At 39.1% G+C, this 20,573-nt stretch overlaps 1 protein-coding gene across 2 annotated transcripts in view; it reads left to right on the top strand.

The window, feature by feature from the left end:
• Positions 1-20,573, top strand: part of Sos2 (SOS Ras/Rho guanine nucleotide exchange factor 2) — a 92,046-nt gene that overhangs the window by 68,400 nt on the left and 3,073 nt on the right. For both annotated transcript variants that reach the window (XM_057782643.1, XM_057782644.1), the window contains exons 14-21: positions 676-898; positions 4,286-4,405; positions 4,557-4,719; positions 9,209-9,326; positions 11,442-11,614; positions 14,721-14,837; positions 17,086-17,347; positions 18,273-18,314. In XM_057782643.1, the coding sequence (XP_057638626.1) occupies positions 676-898; positions 4,286-4,405; positions 4,557-4,719; positions 9,209-9,326; positions 11,442-11,614; positions 14,721-14,837; positions 17,086-17,347; positions 18,273-18,314 (1,218 nt within the window). The remainder of the gene's footprint in view (positions 1-675; positions 899-4,285; positions 4,406-4,556; positions 4,720-9,208; positions 9,327-11,441; positions 11,615-14,720; positions 14,838-17,085; positions 17,348-18,272; positions 18,315-20,573) is intronic.

Raw genomic sequence — 20,573 nt, forward strand, 5'->3', positions numbered from 1 at the left:
GAGGCAAGAAGAGGGCATTGGATCCCCTAGAACTGCAGTTACAGCCTGTTGTAGGTGCTTGGTACTGAGCTCGGCCACTGGAAGGTCAGCTGGTGCTTTTAACCGTTGAGCCTTATCTCCAGCCCCTTATGTCGTTTTAAAAATGAGTCAACTATATGAAAACACTTGAGCCGGGTGGTGGTGCATGCCTTTAATCCCAGCACTCGGGAGGCAGAGGCAGGCAGATCTCCATGAGTTTGAGGCCAGCCTGGTCTACAAGAGCTAGTTCCAGGATAGGCACCAAAAACCCTGTCTCAAAAAGCCAAAAAAAAGAAAAAAAAAAGAAAAAAATAAAAAGAAAGAAAGATAAAGAAAAAAAGAAAACATTTGAAAGTTAAATTTGAATACTAACAAAATATTTGAAGATATCCAGGTATTGCTTTGCTGGGTGTGGTGGCAATATCAGCGTTTAGGAAATGGAAGCCCAGGGGTTGAGAGTCCGAGGCCTCTGTTTAGACTACACAGTGGGAGTCTGTCTGAAGAAAGGTTTGGGGGACCAGTTTTTCTATGTAGCAGTGGTACTGTGATTATTGTGAAGTTTCTACGATCACATGCTTGAAAACAAGTGGAGTGGTGACGTCTTGTCGGTGTTGTAGCCAGGTGGTCAAGTCAAGGGCGTTTCTCTTGTTTCCCCAGGGAAGGCTATGAAGAAGTGGGTAGAGTCCATTGCTAAAATCATCAAGAGGAAAAAGCAAGCTCAGGCAAATGGAATAAGCCATAATATTACCTTTGAAAGTCCACCTCCACCAATCGAATGGCATATAAGTAGACCAGGCCAGTTTGAGACATTTGACCTTATGACACTTCATCCAATAGAAATTGCACGGCAGTTGACGCTTTTGGAGTCTGATCTGTACAGGTAGGTAATGTTAATTTCTTGCTTTATTTCAAGGACTTTACCTGTTTTCAGAATATTTTGCTAATTATACGTGAGTATTTAAGAATGGGCCAGCAGAATGAGAGGAGAAAACTGGCCCCTCCAAGTTGTCTTCTGACCTCCACACACGTGTTTGTGTCACCCTACCACACACACACACCCTAAATAATTGTAAAAAAATATTCTTCTGTTTTTGTTTTGAGACAGGCTTTTACAATGTAGTACTGACTAAGCCTCGATTAGAGGTTGCAGTCCCTAATGACAAGGTGATGACTAACAAGGTAGCCCCACTCCTGATGTGCCCTAGATTGCTGTAGTCCGAGATAGCGCGATCAGTCAGAGCGGATGTGAGGTTGTTGGCTGACCAGTGAATGGATAGTGTGTTGTGACGCAAGCTTTTCTGTACAACCCAGGCTTGAGCAACTGCCGTAGACTGTGTAGGGACTGCTCCCTGCTGAAAAATAAGCCCCTACCATGCTCATGTCATAACCTTCTGGATCCAGAAGCCCCTCATTTGTATCTAGCTGGGTGTGGTGGTATAAGCCTGTCAGCCCAGCAGTCATGAGGTAGACAGGAGGAGGATCCAGAGTTCAAAGCCAGCTTTAGCATATAGCAAGTTTAGGGCCAACCTGAGCTACATGAAGCCTTGTCTAAAAAAATAGAGTAAACAAAACAATACAAAAATTCTGGAGAAGTTATTCTTCCTCATCAGGAGATTTTTTATTAATTAATTAATATTTTGTAATGGGTAGTTTATGTGGATGTCTGCATCAAGTTGCATTGCCTAGTGTTTCTGGGTTTTGGATCCGCTGGAACTCAAGTTACAGATACTTGTGGATCACCATGTGGGTGCTGGGAATTGAACCCTGGTCCTCTGGAAAAACAGCCCATGCTTTTAACAGCCTTTTTTTTTTTTTTTTTTTTAATGGATTACCTCTAACCTGCCACCAAGTGTTTATAAACATCTGACTAAGAATACCATGACTTTTTTTTTTTTTTTTGGTTTTTCGAGACAGGGTTTCCCTGTGGTTTTGGAGCCTGTCCTGGAGCTAGCTCTTGTAGACCAGGCTGGTCTCAAACTCACAGAGATTCACCTGCCTCTGCCTCCCAAGTACTGGGATTAAAGGCGTGCGCCACCACCGCCCGGCTCAAAATAGTTTTGTATTGTGATTTGTGACAGGTAAGTATAAACTTGTTACTTTAGGCAGCAAAGCAAATAGTACTGAATAAAATTTTTCCTCATGATTGAGTATGAGATCAGTTTTAAAAATGATATGGATATCATTGTTTTAAAGTATGTAACTCCTTGTAGACATGCAAGTGGATATTTCGTGGAATAGAAATGCTAAGTGTTCTGTGGTTTGTTTGATAGAAGAAAGGTAACATACAGACATTGATACTGTGGGTAAATTTCTGGTGAATAAAGTTCTAAGTAAGAAAAGTTATTCTGAAAAAACCAGATATGTTGGCAGATGCCTACAATCCCAGCACTTGGAAGACTGGAAGGAGAAAAGGCAAAAGTTCAAGGCTTTGTTCTAATACAGAGAGAATCCACGGCTATCCTTGACTACGTGAGTCCTTGTCTCAAGAAAGCAATAAATACACTCCAAAAACTGTTAGCAAGTACTCATTTATCTTCAAGTCTACTGACCAAAAAGTTTTTAAATACTGAAAATTAGACGACATTGATGGCAATGACATTGGCCAGTTTTTAAATTCTACAGTCCTGACTCATTAATGGTTATGTCTTCTCTTCTGGTTTTGATTAGTTATTTCAAGCATTCCAAAAATATAGATAATAATGAATGTTCATGGACAAGAAAATTATTATTTTAGATAAGATTGAAATTCTTTTTTTAATATTTATTTATTTATTATGTATACAATATTCTGTCTGTGTGTATGCCTGCTAGTCAGAAGGGGCACCAGACCTTATTACAGATTGTTGTGAGACACCATGTGGTTGCTGGGAATTGAACTCAGGACCTTTGGGAGAGCAGGCAATGCTCTTAACCTCTGAGCCATCTCTCCAGCCCCCAAGATTGAAATTCTTACAATTTTCCTTAATTATACTATTCTCCTTTCCTTCCAAAATATTATTATTACCCAGGACTTGATATTTATTCTCCCTGTTTGTCTTTATAGTTTAGGTGTCTGTGTATAGCCCTAAGTAATACATAGCATTATCTTGCATATCTTAAAGCCACATATATTTATAATACCACTCTGTGCCAGTTTTTTATTTAGATTATTTTTGATATTTGTTCAAGTTGATGTCGAGTTCAATTTACTTACTTTAACCACTGTGTAATATTTCATTATGACTATTCTCTGGTTTCTCTAGTTCTTGATAGTGAGCTTCTAGGCAGCTTTGGGTTTTTCACTTTTATAAACAATGTCACTGAGCATTCTTGTAAATGCATTCCCACTACTGTGTAAGTTTATCCTAGAGGCTGAGTGTAGAGATAGGAGTGGCGAGCTGTGTTCCTGCCACCCCGGTTCCCGACTGCCTGGCTAGCTTATGCCCCAAAATAATTACATGGAAACTGTATTCTTTTTTTATTTCTTTTTTTTGTTTTATTTTTTTATTAAAATATAGGTGTTTGTATTAACATATATATATATTTTTTTTTTATTGAAAAAAAATTTTTCCCGCCTCCCATTTCCCTCCCCCTCCTCCCGCCCCTCTCCCCCTTTCCGGAAACTGTATTCTTTTAAACACTGCTTGGCCCATTAGGTCTAGCCTCTTACTGGCTAACTCTCACATCTTGATTAACCCATTTCTAATAATCTGTGTAGTACCACGAGGTGGTAGCTTGCCAGGAAAGATCTTAACCTGCGTCCATCTTGGAGAGGAGAGGCATGGCAACCGCCTCACTTCCCTTCTTCCCAGCATTCTGTTCTGTCTACTCTGCCTACCTAGTTTTCTGTCCTATCAAAGGCCAAGCAGTTTCTTTATTAATTAACCAATGAAAGCAACAGATAGACAAATGACCCTCCTCCATCAGCTGAGTTGCTTTCTCAGTGTGTGTGTCTTCAGTGCTGTGAGGTATTACCTAGTTGTCAAGTGGTTGGTGAACCATCTTCACCTCCGTACCAGCATTGGAGGCTTCCTGCTTTCTGCTTCACCTTTGGTGTCATCATTAGACTTCCATTAGTTTGACAGGTATGAAATAGGGTTTTATTGTAGGTTTAGGGCCCCTCCTCACCCCAGGGGATAAAGCATTTTTTTGTGTTTATGACTGTTTGGGTCTATTTCTTTGTGACTTGACTTGCACATACATTTCTCAGTTTATGCTGTGGAAGCATTTAATAACCTGATGCTAGTCTTTTGTAGGGTGAGTTGTGTTGATTTTTGATGTTTTACAGGAAAGTCCAACCGTCTGAACTTGTAGGGAGTGTCTGGACCAAAGAAGATAAAGAAATAAACTCTCCAAATTTATTAAAAATGATTCGCCATACAACAAACCTCACTCTCTGGTTTGAAAAGTAAGTTTTTATTTATTCTGTCTTATTGTACTTTAGTAGTCATAATGTGAAGTCATATTTAAGCTAAAACTCTGGCTTTACAAAGAAATTTCTTGTTTTCCAACTGAGGTGAAAAAATTTTCCTAAGGCACGAATATTTTGTTGTTGTTAGATGCATTGTGGAAGCAGAAAACTTTGAGGAGCGGGTGGCAGTGCTCAGTAGAATAATAGAAATCCTGCAAGTGTTTCAAGATTTGAATAATTTCAATGGTGTGTTGGAAATAGTCAGTGCGGTCAATTCGGTATCAGTATACAGGCTAGACCACACGTTTGAGGTAAGTTTTAACTTGAATGTTTTATCTTTTGGGGAAGGAAGGTAAAATTAATGTAAGAGAATACATCTACCTATTTTTAAGCAAATATTTTTAAAAATCTGCCCTTTCCCCTTAACTACAGAGGTAGAATTATTAAAGTATGTATCAGCATATACTGACAGGTATGGACTTTTTTCGGTGGCACATTGGTAGTCTCATAAATGACAAAAAATTTTAATTGTATATTCACTATGTAAATACTTCTTAGTTACTTTTAATGTATAAGCAAAAAATAGATAACCCTTTCTGAAACCTAAGATTGTTTTATTTTAAATTATGAAGTAATGTTTAATTTTTTAGAAAGTTTGGGAGGTACTGAAGTATGTGGATATTTTGTGTCTTTTAATTTAAAAATGAACATAATATTCTATGTACAAATTTATGACATGCATCTTATTTTTGTAAATATTGTTCTGTTTATTACTTTGTCTCTCCAAACAAGGGTTTTTTTAGTGACTAAATAGTTATTCTTGTGGATGAATTATAATTTAGTTTGTCGTTCTATTTGGAAACAACTAAGTTATTTCTGATTTTCATTTGGATATATAATTTATCATGGACTGTTCATTCATTCATTCACATGTCTCTGTGAAGCCCTGATTATTTCTGTAGAATCAGTTTGTAGAAGTCCTGGGTCATCTTCAGACTTTTGGTACTTTTGCTAATGAATTTGCTATCAAGAAATGATAGACACCCTGGACATTAACAGAGTTCATGAGCCAAAAATAAAAGTTCTAATTTTTTTGCATTTTAATATTGTGAGGTTAATATTGTTAATGTATTTATTAACCACCTTCATTTTTTCTTTATGATCTATCTGGTCATGTCCTCTCATTTTTCCATGTGGGTATTGTATTTTACTTATGTGTATGAACTTTCTATATGTTAAAGACATTAAAGCAGACTATCTATAGACCCCGAGTTTCTGTATTAAAATCTCACTGGGGGTTCTTCCTTTGTTTTTGTGTCTACAAAGGTTTTTCCCAAGTGAGGTGAAGAAGGTAGGAGCTCAAGGGTCTTATCATGATGTTGCCTTTAGAAACATGGGCTCTTAGCATCACTCTGGAAATAAGTCTAGCATTGTGTGTTAAAACTAAAAACAGGCCGGTTGTGGTAGCGCGTGCCGGTAGGATTTGCTGAAGGAGGCAGAGGAAGGAGAATCACAAGTTCGAGGCCAGCCTGGGCTACACATGGTGCTGGAGAGATGGCTCAGCGGTTAAGAGCATTGCCTGCTCTTCCAAAGGTTCTGAGTTCAATTCCCAGCAACCACATGGTGGCTCACAACCATCTGTAATGGGATCTGGTGCCCTCTTCTGGCCTGCAGGCATATACACAGACAGAATATTGTATACATAATAAATAAATATTTAAAAAAACCAAAAAACTAAAAACCGATTACTCTTAGATTAGAGCCATAGAGAACAAATGCTGTTCTCAAATACTCCAGCTCATCAAGTTCCCCGGATATAGATACAGTGACTCTAGCATTGCTTCAGTAGCAGAAACTGGACGTTCCCTGGGTGCCGGTCAGCTGCAGAATGACCAGATGTGTTGTCCTGCCCCTGTAGGAGGGACTGCTGGTGGCTCAGCTGAAGGTGAAAAGTGAATAGGGTCTTTGCATATTCCCCTGGGAGAATATTTTTGTTGTTTTTGAGAAAAAAAATAAGAAAACTTCAGAATGACTATAATTCTACTTTAATATAACAAATCTAAACCTCTCAGTAGATTTGTGCAAATACTGAGAACATTGTGGTTGTCAGGGATATGGATGAGTAGTGGAGCACTTGCTCAGCGTGTGCAAGATCCTGGGTGTGCAAGATCCAGCGTGTGCAAGATCCAGCGTGTGCAAGATCCAGCGTGTGCAAACCCTAAGAAAGGGAGAGGGAGACTCATTTGGAATTCCTAACACTGGTTCTTTTAGTAGAAAGGGGAAAACTACTTAGTTTTCTTTTTCAATTTATGTGTTTTCAGCTTAAATGTGCTTATCTGCTAAGGTAGTGACCCCATCCACATACACTGAGCCACTGAGCCATGGCGCTAGCCCACTCAGCATGTCATCTACTTTCTTTCTCTTTTTTTCTAAGAACAATGTCTTAGGTGGGGTTTCTGTTGCTGTGAAGAGACATGACCATGGTAACTCTTACAAAGAAAAACATTTCCTTGCTTCTAGTTCTGAGGTACAGTCCATTATCAGCATGGCAGGAAGCAAGACAGCTTGCAGGCAGACATGGTGCTGGGACTGAGAGTCTTTGCATCTTATCCAAAGGAAGTGAACTGAAACACTGGCTGTGGCTTGAATATATATGGAACCTCATAACTCACTCCCACAGCGACATACTTCTTCCAACAAGACCACACCTACTCCAAGGCCACACCTCCTACTAGTACCACTCACTTTGAGGGTCATTTTCTTTCAAACCACATTTCACTCCCTGGCCCCCAAAGGCTTGTACCCAATCTTATAATTTAAAAAAATCATTCAGTCCAACTTCAAAAGTTCCCATAGTCTCTAACAGTCTTAAACTTATTTTTAGTCTAAAGTTCAAAATCTCATCTGATATTCATGCAGTCTTTATAATCCCCTACAAAATCAAAATCAAAAAGCAGATTACATACTTTCAACATATAATGGCACAGGATATACAGTACCATCCCAAAATGCAGGAAAGGGAGAAAACGAGGAAATACTGAACAAAAGCAAGACCAAAAACCAGTTGGGCAAACTCCGAATTCTGCAGCTCCCTGTGTCTATCAAAATGTTCTTCACATCTCCAGCTCCTTTAAACCTTGTTGACTGCAACACACTTTCTCTTGGGCTGGTATCACCTGCTGTCAGCAGCTCTCCTCGGCAGGAATCCCATGACTTTGGGGTCTCCAAGGCGATCCAGGCTTCACCTTCACAGCTTCACACAACGGCCTCCCTAGGTCTCCGTTCAGGGACACCCTGACACATGCCTGGCCCCTGCAGCTTTATTCCATAGCTCTTTTTTTCTGTCCTTACCTCTAAAGCCAGAAGCACGTGGCTGTGCTTTGTGATGTTCGGTATAGCAGATTCCGAGGCCCTAGTGTAGTGTTTTGTCTCCTCCATGAAATGCTTACTGTCGAGGTCTAAAGCAGGAGGATGGGAGTTAAGGAAAGCACTCACTGTATGACGAAACCGCATCTCAAACAAAACAAAGGAAGAGCTTTAATTTAGCTGAAATTTTTTTCTAAATATGGGGCAAGGTGAACTCTGATTTTGTTTTTGTTCTATATGACCACTCAGTTGCTGTCACACATTTTTTCAAAGCTCACTTTCCCCCACATTGACCCATTGTGCCTGCTGTGTCATAAATTGACTCTATAGGTATGGGTTTGTATCTGCTCCATCCATTTTTTTTTTTTACCTATTTGATTTTTCCTGTGCTGCATGTCTAAAATACAATTACTTTAGATCAACCTAAGTTTCATATTTTTTAAAATTTTGAATTTAGAAGTAGTTGTGTTTAGATCTAAGTCACTGTGAAAGGCTGACAGTTTTATATTAATGCACCCTCCTAACCATGAATGTGGTGAACCCCTCCATCTGTTCCCATCTCATGTTGTTTATGATTTCCTGACAGGCACCATCACTCTTTTCTTATATTTATTGGAATATTTTTAAAAATTGTATTCTCTTTTTGGTGAAAATGGTTATATCTGGAAATACAGTTGAGTTTTGTTTGACTTTTATATACAGCAAGATTGAGGAATTCTCCTATGAATATTCCTATTAACATATACATTTGGGCAGAGACAGCCAGCTCTGACTTCTGGGAGGTCTCTTGTTGCTGGTGTTGGCTGGGACTTGGGTTGAGTATTGAATAAGACCTATTTATTAAACATCCACATTTGTATTTTCTTTCATGTAAAGGAAATAGAGACATGGTTCTCAAGTACAATGTTACTGTTTGTCTGTGTTTATGTAAATGTGCTTACATGCCTTATTGAATTATAAATTATTTTATTTCCAATAAGAAAAATATAGTAACAGAATAAAAAAGAAATGCCTGCACTTACTTGATTCACTAGATTTTTCTTCAAGTTTTTTTTTTTTTAACTTTCTACCGTTTTGTTGCTAAGGTTTGCCCTCAACCTCAGAAGCCTGTTTAGTCTGAGCACATTTAGTTCTGAAGGGTCATCCTCCTTCTTTCTGTCCACGCAGTGTGTGCCTGGAGGATGGAGCGTAGCAAATAAGGCCTGAGGAGAACTTGCTATTCCTTAATCTTCTAATTTATAGTAGAAAGAACACAGACTCTACAGATAAAACAGGATTATACATTTTAGCAATTTCCAAAGGAATAAGACTCACAATTTTTAAAATCATTTTAAGTATGCAAAATTTTATCAATCCTAAATTTTAAATTCTTAAGGGTCATTATATATGATTGAATTATATGCAAGAATTATATTCAGTGTACATGTTTTAAAGGCATTGCAAGAAAGGAAGAAGAGAATTCTGGATGATGCTGTGGAATTGAGTCAGGACCACTTCAAAAAATACTTAGTAAAACTGAAGTCAATCAATCCACCATGCGTGCCTTTTTTTGGTAAGTTACTAAATATAGATACTGTATTTTAAAGATGAATGTGTTGTAACCAAAAGGGATAGGGGTCTTTCTAGATAGGTTGTCTTCATACATATGAATTATTATTTATCTGTATTGGAAAATAAAAGACAAAAATCTCCATTTCCTTGTCTGTATGATGAAAATCAAAATAATTGCCTTTAAAGTTGATTTCAGTTTTCCTGTACTTCTTCGCCTGCCTGTGAAGACTTGTCAGGTGCAGCTGCTGTTCTTGTCTGTGTCACATCTGCAGTGTTCTCTGTGATTATTATAAAAGTGCTTTCACAGAGTCTTTATTTAAAAAAGCTTTTCGGGGGTTCAAAACAGGGTTTCTCTGTAGCTTTGGAGCCTGTCCTGTAGACCAGGATGGGCTCAAACTCACAGAGACCCGCTTGTCTTTGTTTCCCAAGTGTTGGGATTAAAAGGTATGTGTCACCACTGCCTATAAAAAAACTTTTTAGGGCCGGGCGGTGGTGGCGCACGCCTTTAATCCCAGCACTTGGGAGGCATAGGCAGGCGGATCTCTGTGAGTTCAAGACCAACCTGGTCTACAAGAGCTAGTTCCAGGATAGGCTCCAAAAAAAAAAAAACCTTTTTAACTCAGAATAGAATTACAACATAACTAATATAAATTACATTGGGCAGAGCTTCATAATGTGAACTTTTCTTAAATATAATTATGTAAATATAATGTGCAGCTGTAAGTACTCATTCTGAGAAAAGCATCATTGGGCGGGTTTCGTGGAACTATATCATAGAGCACACTTACACACACCTAAGTGGTCCGAGCCAGTCACTATATCATAGAGCACACTTACACACACCTAAGTGGTCCAAGCCAGTCATTTCATATGACCTCTGGGGTTGTTTCCTTTGTTGTTGTTTGTTCTAGATGTCAGGTTAGTCTCATATTCCTGGACTTAACGGTTCTGCCTCAGGCTCCCGAATAGGTCCCATTGTGCCGTGCCTTTAACGTGGCCTTGGGACACAGTGAGACTGGAGCAAAACACACAGCACACTGTTTTACAATAAACTTTTTCCTTATAAGTAAAATTACACTCAAAATAATGATGAAACTCTAACATAGTGATGCATAAGTCAATGACCTAACCATTTGTTATGATTACAAAGTATCATCCGCCTGGCATAGTCATAGTGCCATAGGCTTATGTGCTGGGTCAGCAGCAGTCTGTTTATACCAGAGTCGCCAGAAACACCCGAGTCATGCATTGTGCTGTAAGATTACAACAACTGCAACCGTTTCTTCAGCTTCCTTTTATTTGGGGGTGGGGCATCTGGTCATTAAACATATACTGTACCTATGAACTGCACTCCAGCCCTTTATTGTGATTTCATGGCACCATTATTCTATATATTGTCCATGGTTTAAGCATAATCATGTGGTATGTGGCTGACTTCACTGTTGGAATTAGATGATTTATTTAAATCAAAGGCTTTTAACTGTAGCACTATTAATTGAAGTTAAGAGGAAAACATTGTTGTGAAGGGTTATCAATTACATTGTAGAGTGTTAAGCAGCTCCTGTTTACTAGAGAACAGTAGTACTCCAAACTTGTAATTACCAGAAATATTTAAACACATTCCTAATTATTTCCTGCAGGACAAAATTGCCTTTAGCTAAGAACCACTAATTTAAATGAATCAGTAATTATGCATAAAAAGGGATTAGAACCTTTTTTTACTGTATAAGTGATAGGCTCCAAGAAGCAGTTTGTTCTACTGTTCTTAAACAAAATTGCTTATTTTGTTGATAGTCACTTAAAGAGCATTGATATTAAATATTTTTTAATCAAATATTAAAATATTTGATTAGACTAAGTTTTAACCCACAGGGTTGGGATATGGTTAGTCTGGCATTTCTTAGAACAGAAACCTTTAATTTTAGTGAAGCATGGCATTCTTTTCTTTTTCTTTAAGCTCTGTGTTACAGATTAATAGAGAGTCACTTCTGGGTCTGGGAGTTTTGCCTTTTTGCCTCTTCAGAAGTGGAACTGCTGAGTTCTGTGTCTTTCAGTTTCCCAAATGACTGATTAAATGAGACAAGTCATAAAATAACTTTAAATGTTTTTTAACTAGGAATCTATTTAACAAATATTCTGAAGACTGAAGAAGGGAACAATGATTTTCTAAAGAAGAAAGGGAAAGATCTAATCAATTTCAGTAAGAGGAGGAAAGTGGCTGAGATTACCGGAGAAATTCAGCAGTATCAGAACCAGCCTTACTGCTTACGGACGGAACCAGAAATAAGGGTAAATATTTTCTTATTTATCTTTGAGGGAGATGGCATTAAGTCCTATGTAATTGCTAAGAAATGTCACAGTGATGCACTATGCTCCATTCACTGTTGGGAGTTAGTTAACCTTCGCCTAGCAATATAAATATAGGTGTCTACACCGTCAGCACTCCCTACATCTAGTAAAGGTGTCTACACCGTCAGCACTCCCTACATCTAGTAAAGGTGTCTACACCTTCAGCACTCGCTACATCTAGTAAAGGCGTCTACACCGTCAGCACTCCCTACATCTAGTAAAGGTGTCTACACCGTAAGCACTCGCTACATCTAGTAAAGGCGTCTACACCGTCAGCACTCCCTACATCTAGTAAAGGTGTCTACACCGTAAGCACTCGCTACTTCAAGTAAAGGTGTCTACACCGTCAGCACTCCCTACATCTAGTAAAGGTGTCTACACCATAAGCACTCGCTACTTCAAGTAAAGGTGTCTACACCGTCAGCACTCATCAAGTTCTCTGAGAATGTTGCTTCTTTGTGCATTGGTTCAAGAAGCTCTTCTAAGAAATGACAAAGGGAATGGAACATCCACACAATGGAATAAAAACCCACCACTGTTCAGTGATAGCCATTTTAGATAGTCCGCATGTGTCAATATAACAATAATAAGATCACTGTGAAGGATTTGGAGAATAGTAAGTATATATGCATCAAAGGGTTTTTTTTTTTGCATTCTGTCAGTGTTTCATTTTGAGTAATATTTAATATGGATTATACAATACCACAAAATATGGGATTGATTCTAAATGAGAGTAAATTATAATACCATGTTTATGTAGATGAGTTTTATGGTATCATACTCTCTTGAGATTGTAAATTTCAACCGCTAGTCATGTAACAATCATTCGCTAGTTACATTGTAACTATCAGTAGCTATTTACATTGTAACTATCAATCACTATTCACTTTGTGACTATCAATCACTATTCACTTTGTAACTATCAGTCACTATTCACTTTGTAACTATCAATCACTCCTGGCGTTAAAAATTATACTAGGCTTTAAACTGAAGCAGACAACTAAAAAAAATGCAGACTTGGTTGGGGGGCTCACGCCTTTAATCCCAGCACTTGGGAGGCAGAGACAGGTATATCTCTGTGAGTTCGAGGTCAGCCTGGTCTACAAGAGCTAGTTCCAGGACAGGCTCCAAAGCTATAGAGAAACCCTGTTTCTAAAAACAAAACAAAAAAAGCAGAACTTCTTTAAGCCCAGCTCAAAGTCTGCAGTGCATTTCCCGTAGAAATAATGTACTGATGTATTGTAGTTGAGTACATTTAAAATACTCTTTTCTCATTCATGTCTCAGAAGCATTTGCTAGTATGTTTCTGTGATTGTTTCTAGGCTTCTATCATTCAGAGCAAATCTGCCTTCCTTAGAATTGAGTCAAAGTAAATTTAAAATTAAACAGACCGAGGCATGATGTTTATGCACATGATCCTAACTCTTGAGAGTTAGCAGCTGGAGGTCAGGAATTCTTAGAGGCAGCCTAGGCAACATAAGACCCTGTCTCTAAATAAATAAGTAATGTAGCCAATTCACTTTTCAAGTCATAGTTAGCCAAGTTAAGTAGTACTGAAAAATAAAGCAAAGGTTAGGAAAATCAGTAGTGTATCTGTACCTGTTGCCTGATAGCATCTTAATTTAGCCAACTTGAATTCAAGAGTCAATAAAACAATAGTGTTTCTGACACTTGTAGAATTGGAAGGATTTTATATAGACAATTTAAGGCTCATTTTACCTACTGCTAAAGTTAAAACCCAGTGCCTGGTGTTATATGTGCTCCTAACCATATAAAATTAAATAAAGCTAGCCAGCTGGGCATAGTGGCACATGCCTGTGATCCTTGCACTTGGGAGACTGAGGCAGGAGGATCACAAGTTCAAAGCAGCCTGGGCTGGTGGTTGGTGGTTGGTGTTTTGTTTGTTTGTTTTGAGACCTTGTCTCAAAAATTTTTAAATCTAAATCCAATGATTAGATTCTAATGTTTATTTTATCATCACATAGATGATAAAGGCCATTAGATACTCTAGTACTAAAGTAAAAGCAATGAAGTCTCTGGTTAGTGAAATATCTGCTTCTTTTTCCTCTTTTTTTCTTTCCCATTTGAGCCACATCTCAAGCCCAAGTGTAACTCAGATCATTTCATCATTTTGTAGTTTAAAATCTGAACTACAGGCTAGAGCGATGACTCAGCATTTAAGAGTATGACGAGAAGTCAGTCCCCCGCTCCCACACCAAGCATCTGATATCTTCCTTAACTTCAGCTCCAGGGATCCACAGGCACCTGTGCTTATGTGTGTGTGCGCGCGCGCACACACACACACACTCGCATGCACACACACACTGTTTTTTGGCATTTTACTAAATCGTCTGAATTTTCTACTTAAAACTCAAATTTAAGCTTAGAATATATAGTAAATATTTTTGGACAAACAGTGTTTTCACCTTAAAAGGTAACACAGGAAACTTAAAGCTATAATTACCTTTAAAATTACTTTTGAATATGCCTTAATCCAGTTATCTCCACATTTTTCCTGCTTATGAACATCCTCCTGCAATTTTCAATCACAATCTCCATTGTAAATTCTGTTGGTAGATAGTGCTGGTAATCTGGTTGTTACAGTGAGAAGGGATGTAAGAAGCAAGTGATGGTAATGACTAAGCCGAGAATCTATTCATATTAATAAACTATGAGAGCTGGGCGGTGGTGGCGCATGCCTTTAATCCCAGCACTCGGGAGGCAGAGACAGGCGGATCTCTGGGAGTTCGAGGCCAGCCTGGTCTACAAGAGCTAGTTCCAGGACAGGCACCAAAGCAACAGAGAAACCCTGTCTCAAAAAACCAAAATAAATAAATAAATGAATGAATAAACAAACAAACTATGAGGCTAGGATGTGACGTCCTCAGAAACTGTACAGTCTCAATTGTAAGTAGAGAGTAGAATGAGTAATCTTTAGGAACATCTCAAATACTGTGATATCTTCATTTGTTTTAGTGTTAACATTATTAGGATCTTATTTTAGTAAGACCAAAGTATATACATATATTTATGTGTTTAATTCTAGAGATTCTTTGAAAACCTTAACCCCATGGGAATTTTATCTGAAAAGGAGTTTACAGATTATTTGTTCAACAAATCACAAGAAATTGAACCCCGAAACTGCAAACAACCGCCTCGATTTGTAAGTTCGTTATGATTATGGGAATTTTTTTTCTGTTTTTAAAATAACAACCTGCTCTCTTAAAATGGTAATATAATCAATAGCTGCTGTGTTGCTTTACTTTACAATATTATTCTATTTCTAAAATTAGTATACAGGGTGAAGATGGGACTCAGATGAGTGCTTGCCTCGCATACTTGAGACCCTTTTGATAGAAACTTGTTTTTTTTTTTTTCTTTTTAATATAGTACTGAATGTAGAAACTAGGTCCACACACATGCAAAGAAACCTTCCTTTTAATATAATTTATCCATTTTTTAACCTCCTGATTTTAGAGAAAAGTTATAAGAAAGTGAGCCCCCCCAAAAGAAAAGAAAGAAAGTGAGGCCCAAAAGCAAGTAACTGGATGGGATAAATGAAAAGGCCAGGGAAAGCAACAGATGGTGGTGATGCACACCTTTAATCCTAGCACTCAGGAGGCAGAGGCAGTGGGTCTCTGATAGTTCGAGGCCAGGCTGGTCTATAGGTTGAGTTCCAGGCGGGTAACAGATATATCATGGTAGCTAAGCATGACTGGCTCCAGCCATTACGGTCCTGTGGTTACACCAGAGTACTTTCTTTTACTAGAATTTGCTGCTGCCATTCACAGATGCTCTGGAGATTCGCATTGACAACAGCAAGAGTAGAAAGAGCAGTTCTCAGTAGGCGAAAGTGAGCAAGGTATGGAGGAGATAAAAACAGTCAGACAGTGTTTCTCAACCTTCCTGATGCTGGCGACCCCCAAACATAAAGTTGTTTTCATTGCTACTTCATAACTGCAATTTTGCTACTGTTAAGAATTGTAATGTAAATATCTGTGTTTTCTGATGGTCTTAGGTGACCCCTGTGAAATGGTTTTGAGCCCCCTTGAGGGGTTGCAACCCACAGGTTGAGAACAACCACTGTAAAACCTTATCGGATTCCCTTAGTGTAAGAAGAGCCAGGTATCCTCAGCCTTGTGCACAGGTCCTCTCTTATTTACTGAGTACCCAGAAGGTTCTCAGAAAAGCTCAGGACAAAGCACTGGGAAGGTAATGCCTCTGTCTTCCAGGGATGCAGGCAGCAGCTGGGGCTCAGGGCTGCCTTGGGCCTCTTCAGACTTTCACTTTCCTGTTGTAGTTTGTGACACCTAGAGTCTCCACAGGCACCTGTACACACACACAACATGATAAAAATGAATGTTTTTTTTAAAAAAAAACAACTCATGCTCAGTAAGGTTTTATAAAAAAAGCCTTTTTAGGGCCACATGGTAAGTAGTTGACATAGCTGAGATTTTACTCAATTTTTCTGACTAGGTTACGACTGTCAGGGTTTCAGAAGCAAGGAAGTTGGAGTAGGAACAGTGATAATACAGTTTCCTGAAGTAGTTAAAGTTCTGGTGTAGGGATTGACTGTTCATTAGCTTAAGATCAGAAGGAAAAATTATCTTCTTTTAAAAAACTGAAGCACACTAGGGGCTGGATAGATCACTCAGTAGTTAATGCCACTGTTTGCTCATGCAGAGGACCTGAGTTCAATTCCCAGCACCTACATGGCAGCTCACAACTGCCTGTAACTTCGGTTTCAGAGAATCTGATACCTTCCTCTGGCCGCCACAGGCATCAGGCATGTACATGTTACACATACATACATGCGGGCAAAATCCCATTCATATAAAATAAAAATTAAAAATGAATCACATATAGCATATTATGTCACATAAATTATGTTACCTGATAAATGTTTGTGAAATTTATATATAGATGGTGTGAAAGAGAAATTTAGGATCGAGTATTTAGGAGCAAAAAAGTTGTTTGACAATTTTCAATAATTTTATCTCTAAAATTATGTTTTAAAAAGGTCTCCTGGGCTGGAGAGATGGCTCAGAGGTTAAGAGCACTGATTGTTCTTCCAGAGGTCATGAGTTCAATTGCCAGCAACTGCATGGTGGCTCAGAGCCATCTGTAATGAGATCTGGTGCCCTCTTCTGGCCAGCAAGCATACAGACAGACAGAACACTATATATATAATAAATAAATAAATCTTAAAAAAAAAAAAAAAAGATCTGCTTGTGGAGCCCATGATAAACAATCTAATCAAGTCTGGAAAATACTATAAAAATACCATGAGCTACCCTTGAATATTGTGGCTTTTATCACACCCTTTAGAGTGTGCGTTACAACAAGATAGCTGTAAGTGTAAACAATGGCATGCAAGTGGGTGCTATTTTAACTGTACTTACTTCTCTTAGCCTAGGAAATCAACCTTTTCCTTAAAATCTCCTGGAATCAGGCCTAACACAGGCCGACATGGCTCTACCTCAGGCACATTACGAGGTCACCCAACGCCTTTGGAAAGAGAACCATATAAGATAAGCTTTAGTAGGATCGCTGAGACCGAGCTTGAATCAACAGTGTCAGCACCCACCTCTCCAAACACACCGTCCACTCCACCCGTGTCTGCTTCTTCAGACCACAGCGTGTTTCTAGATGTTGATCTCAATAGTTCCTGTGGTGAGTGTCTAACACAAACCTCTTGGCAAGAGGAGGACTTTGTGTCTTAAGTCGGTCATTTCTTCTTTCCAACTTGGGAGCTGTAGAAGCCACAATACCCGTGTGTGCTGCTTGGTTTTAATTGTCACCGTGATGCGACAGTCACCTGGGAAATCTTCCTGAGGGAGTGTCTGCATAACGCCTTTCACAGCTGCCAGGGCTCCGCTGGGATGTGCTGTCTCCTAGAGAAACGGGAAAGGGAGTTGAACCCGAGCTGCATATAATCACTGCTCTCTGTTCCTCATGGTGGGCTGTAGCTGAGCTGTACGCTAACACAAGCCCTTCTCCTCAGAGTTGCTTCTGTCAGGGTGTGTGTCACACCGACAGGAAATAAAACAAAGACACCGTGTTGATATGAGAAGTGGCATCTGAGTGTAAAAATGGTGCTAAATACAGGAGCAAAGCATCATTGTGCGTTGTCTGTGGGTTTTCTAATTCATTGATTAACAAAAATTTTTTAAATTTTTTTTGGAGTAATGGATAATAAAATAAGGACATAAATTCTGTAAAAAAATTAAAAAGGTTTATGATAGAGAATTCCAGGCACGAGTATTAAGTCCATGTTACAAACTGGCATGTCAGAAGATGTTGATAGAGTTTTGTGTTAACTCGTACAGTACATTTTACTTTTGGTTGGGAATGATGGTATTATGGCAGGGTCTTTGTACACAGCCCTGGCTGTCCTCACTACGTAGACCAGGCTGGCCTCATTCATGCTCACTGTATAGACCAGGCTGGCTTTATACTTACTGAGATCCACCTGTTTCTGTGTCTCAAGTGCTGGGATTAAAGGCATGAACTTGTGCATTTTTTTAAATGAAGACATCTAAAAAGAAGATTATCCATGTTAGCTTTCTGTTAAAATGGATTTTTCTCTTTCTACTAGGCAGCAATACCATCTTTGCTCCAGTCCTCTTGCCGCAATCAAGTAAGTCAGTTAGGCTGGGTCAGTGAAATGATAATCACGATCACAAGCTGGTTGACTGGAGATGTGTTTCCATATTTGGGGGCTAGCAACATTTAAAGAATAAAGAAAGAAATGTTTTTCTTTCATCCTTCTCTCTGCCCTCCCCACCGCTCCTCAGGTTTCACAGATGCTAGGGCAACCACAGTCCTGAGCTGCAGTCCCAGACCTGAGAAAATCTTATAAACAGTCTGAGTGACTTACAACTTTGTGCCATTAAATTTCATTAATTTTTGTTTTAATCATTTTTACCTATGTTTTAGAGACTATCTGAACTTTAGCAAATTACTCCCCACCTTCAGACTTCTTAGGAATAAAATTAAGTACTACGTGTTTCTTGGCCCGCAATGTAGAGTAAGTCCATCTCAGTTACCTGACCTCTGCCCCAGAGAAAAGTCCGTTGTCAGTTCTTCTTGTCTGTAGGTTACCTCTCTGCAGCTAGCCAACCACAGAAGAGTACGTGTAGTCTCTTAAGTGTTTTGCTGCATATAGTTTTGAACATTTATCAAAATGATATATGAGAAGAATGTCAGAGGCAGATAGTGCCACCAGACACTTAAAATGACCTTACAGCAGTTCCCTGTCTCTTGTCCTCCCACCTCGTTTTCGGGAGGCACGCACATTCATGATGTTGTTCTCTCTTTGGGACCCTTACTTTTAGAATTAGACAATGAAAGGGACACTCTCCCTTGTCTGTGTCATATTTGGGCCACCGCTAAGTCATGTGTAGCGTGCTTGATTACACTGCCTTTGTGGTCACCTGTTTCCAGGAGCTAATGATTGGCTCGTTCCCCGTTGTGCTGTTCTTCAGCAGCTGTTGCGTACATCTTCCCATGCCCTGTCGTAGCAGTTTTCCATGAAGTCAGGCCCCTTAGGAAACTGATCTGGACCTTTGCAATGCTTTCTCTTTAACCTAGAAATGTCCTCCTTGGTGTCTCTGAGGCAGTGAGTACATTATAGGCTCCATCACTAAATGAAGCTTCAGTTCCTGGCTTTATTGAAGCTTATTTAGGTTTCTCTTGCTCTATGGTGGAAATGTCCTTACTCTGTGTATTAGCTACACACGTATAGCACTGGCCCTAGCTCTGCCATATCGGTCCCAGAGCAAGCTGACTTTCCAGAGAGAAGACTCCAGGTCAGGTGCACAGTGAAGCTGCTGCATGTGGCAGTGAAGAGAAGAGTCTCCTTCTAAAACAATCACAAAAGCCTGTCTTCAAGGCTAGAAATGTTTCTCAGTGTTTAGTGCAAATACACAAAGCCCAGTAAAAGCCATAACTTTCTAAATCAGAGAGAGATATCAGTATGTTCCTATTGCATCTTACTCATTTTTAATTGTTCTAATGCTTTAGCATTGCTATATTGATGTTTATTCATTATTTATAGCTGTGATAGTTTAATTTTTTAAATAATCCATCAGCTGTACACATCTGCTTACTGTGGTTGCCTGAAATATAGTGGAGTACTTTAGTAGTATTTATATTACAAACTGTAATTTAGGATTGCTTGCTTATGCATAATACCTAGATCTCCTTTGCATTGGAAATAGTTTCTGCTTAGAACGGAATTCCTCTGGAAGCTACTGCACCACCATGTGTGTGCACACATTCTCAGGTGGTTTGTTGTTTTGTTTTCTTTTACTAGTTTTTTGAGACAGGGTTTCTCTATTTAACATCCCTGGTTGTCCTGGAACAACTTCTGTAGTTGGCTGGCCTCGAACTCACAGAGATCCATCTGCCTCTGTCTCCTCAGTGCTTAGATTAAATGTGTACACCACCACTGCCTGACTTTTGTTTTGAATTTATTTATTTTTTTTTTTTTTTTTTTTTTTTTTTTGGTTTTTTGAGACAGGGTTTCTCTGTGGCTTTGGAGCCTGTCCTGGAACTAGCTCTGTAGACCAGGCTGGTCTCGAACTCACAGAGATCCGCCTGCCTCTGCCTCTCGAGTGCTGGGATTAAAGGCGTGCGCCACCATCGCCCGGCTTGTTTTGAATTTTTAAAATGCCTTTAGAAAAGGCCTTCTGATTTGTTTTAAAGGTGCTGATCGCCAAACCTCGGGCCTCATGCGCACTAGGCAAGCATTCTACCACTGAGCTATAGCCTCAGTTTTATTTTCTTTTAATATACGTTTTATTTTAAAACAGTCGCTGAATTGCCTGGGCTGGCCTTGAACTTCATGACCCTGCTCCCTTAGTACTTCAAGTAGCTGTGAGTACAGGCCTGCACC

Source organism: Chionomys nivalis, chromosome 10 (assembly GCF_950005125.1).
Source record: "Chionomys nivalis chromosome 10, mChiNiv1.1, whole genome shotgun sequence".
Classification (NCBI taxonomy): Eukaryota; Metazoa; Chordata; class Mammalia; order Rodentia; family Cricetidae; genus Chionomys; species Chionomys nivalis.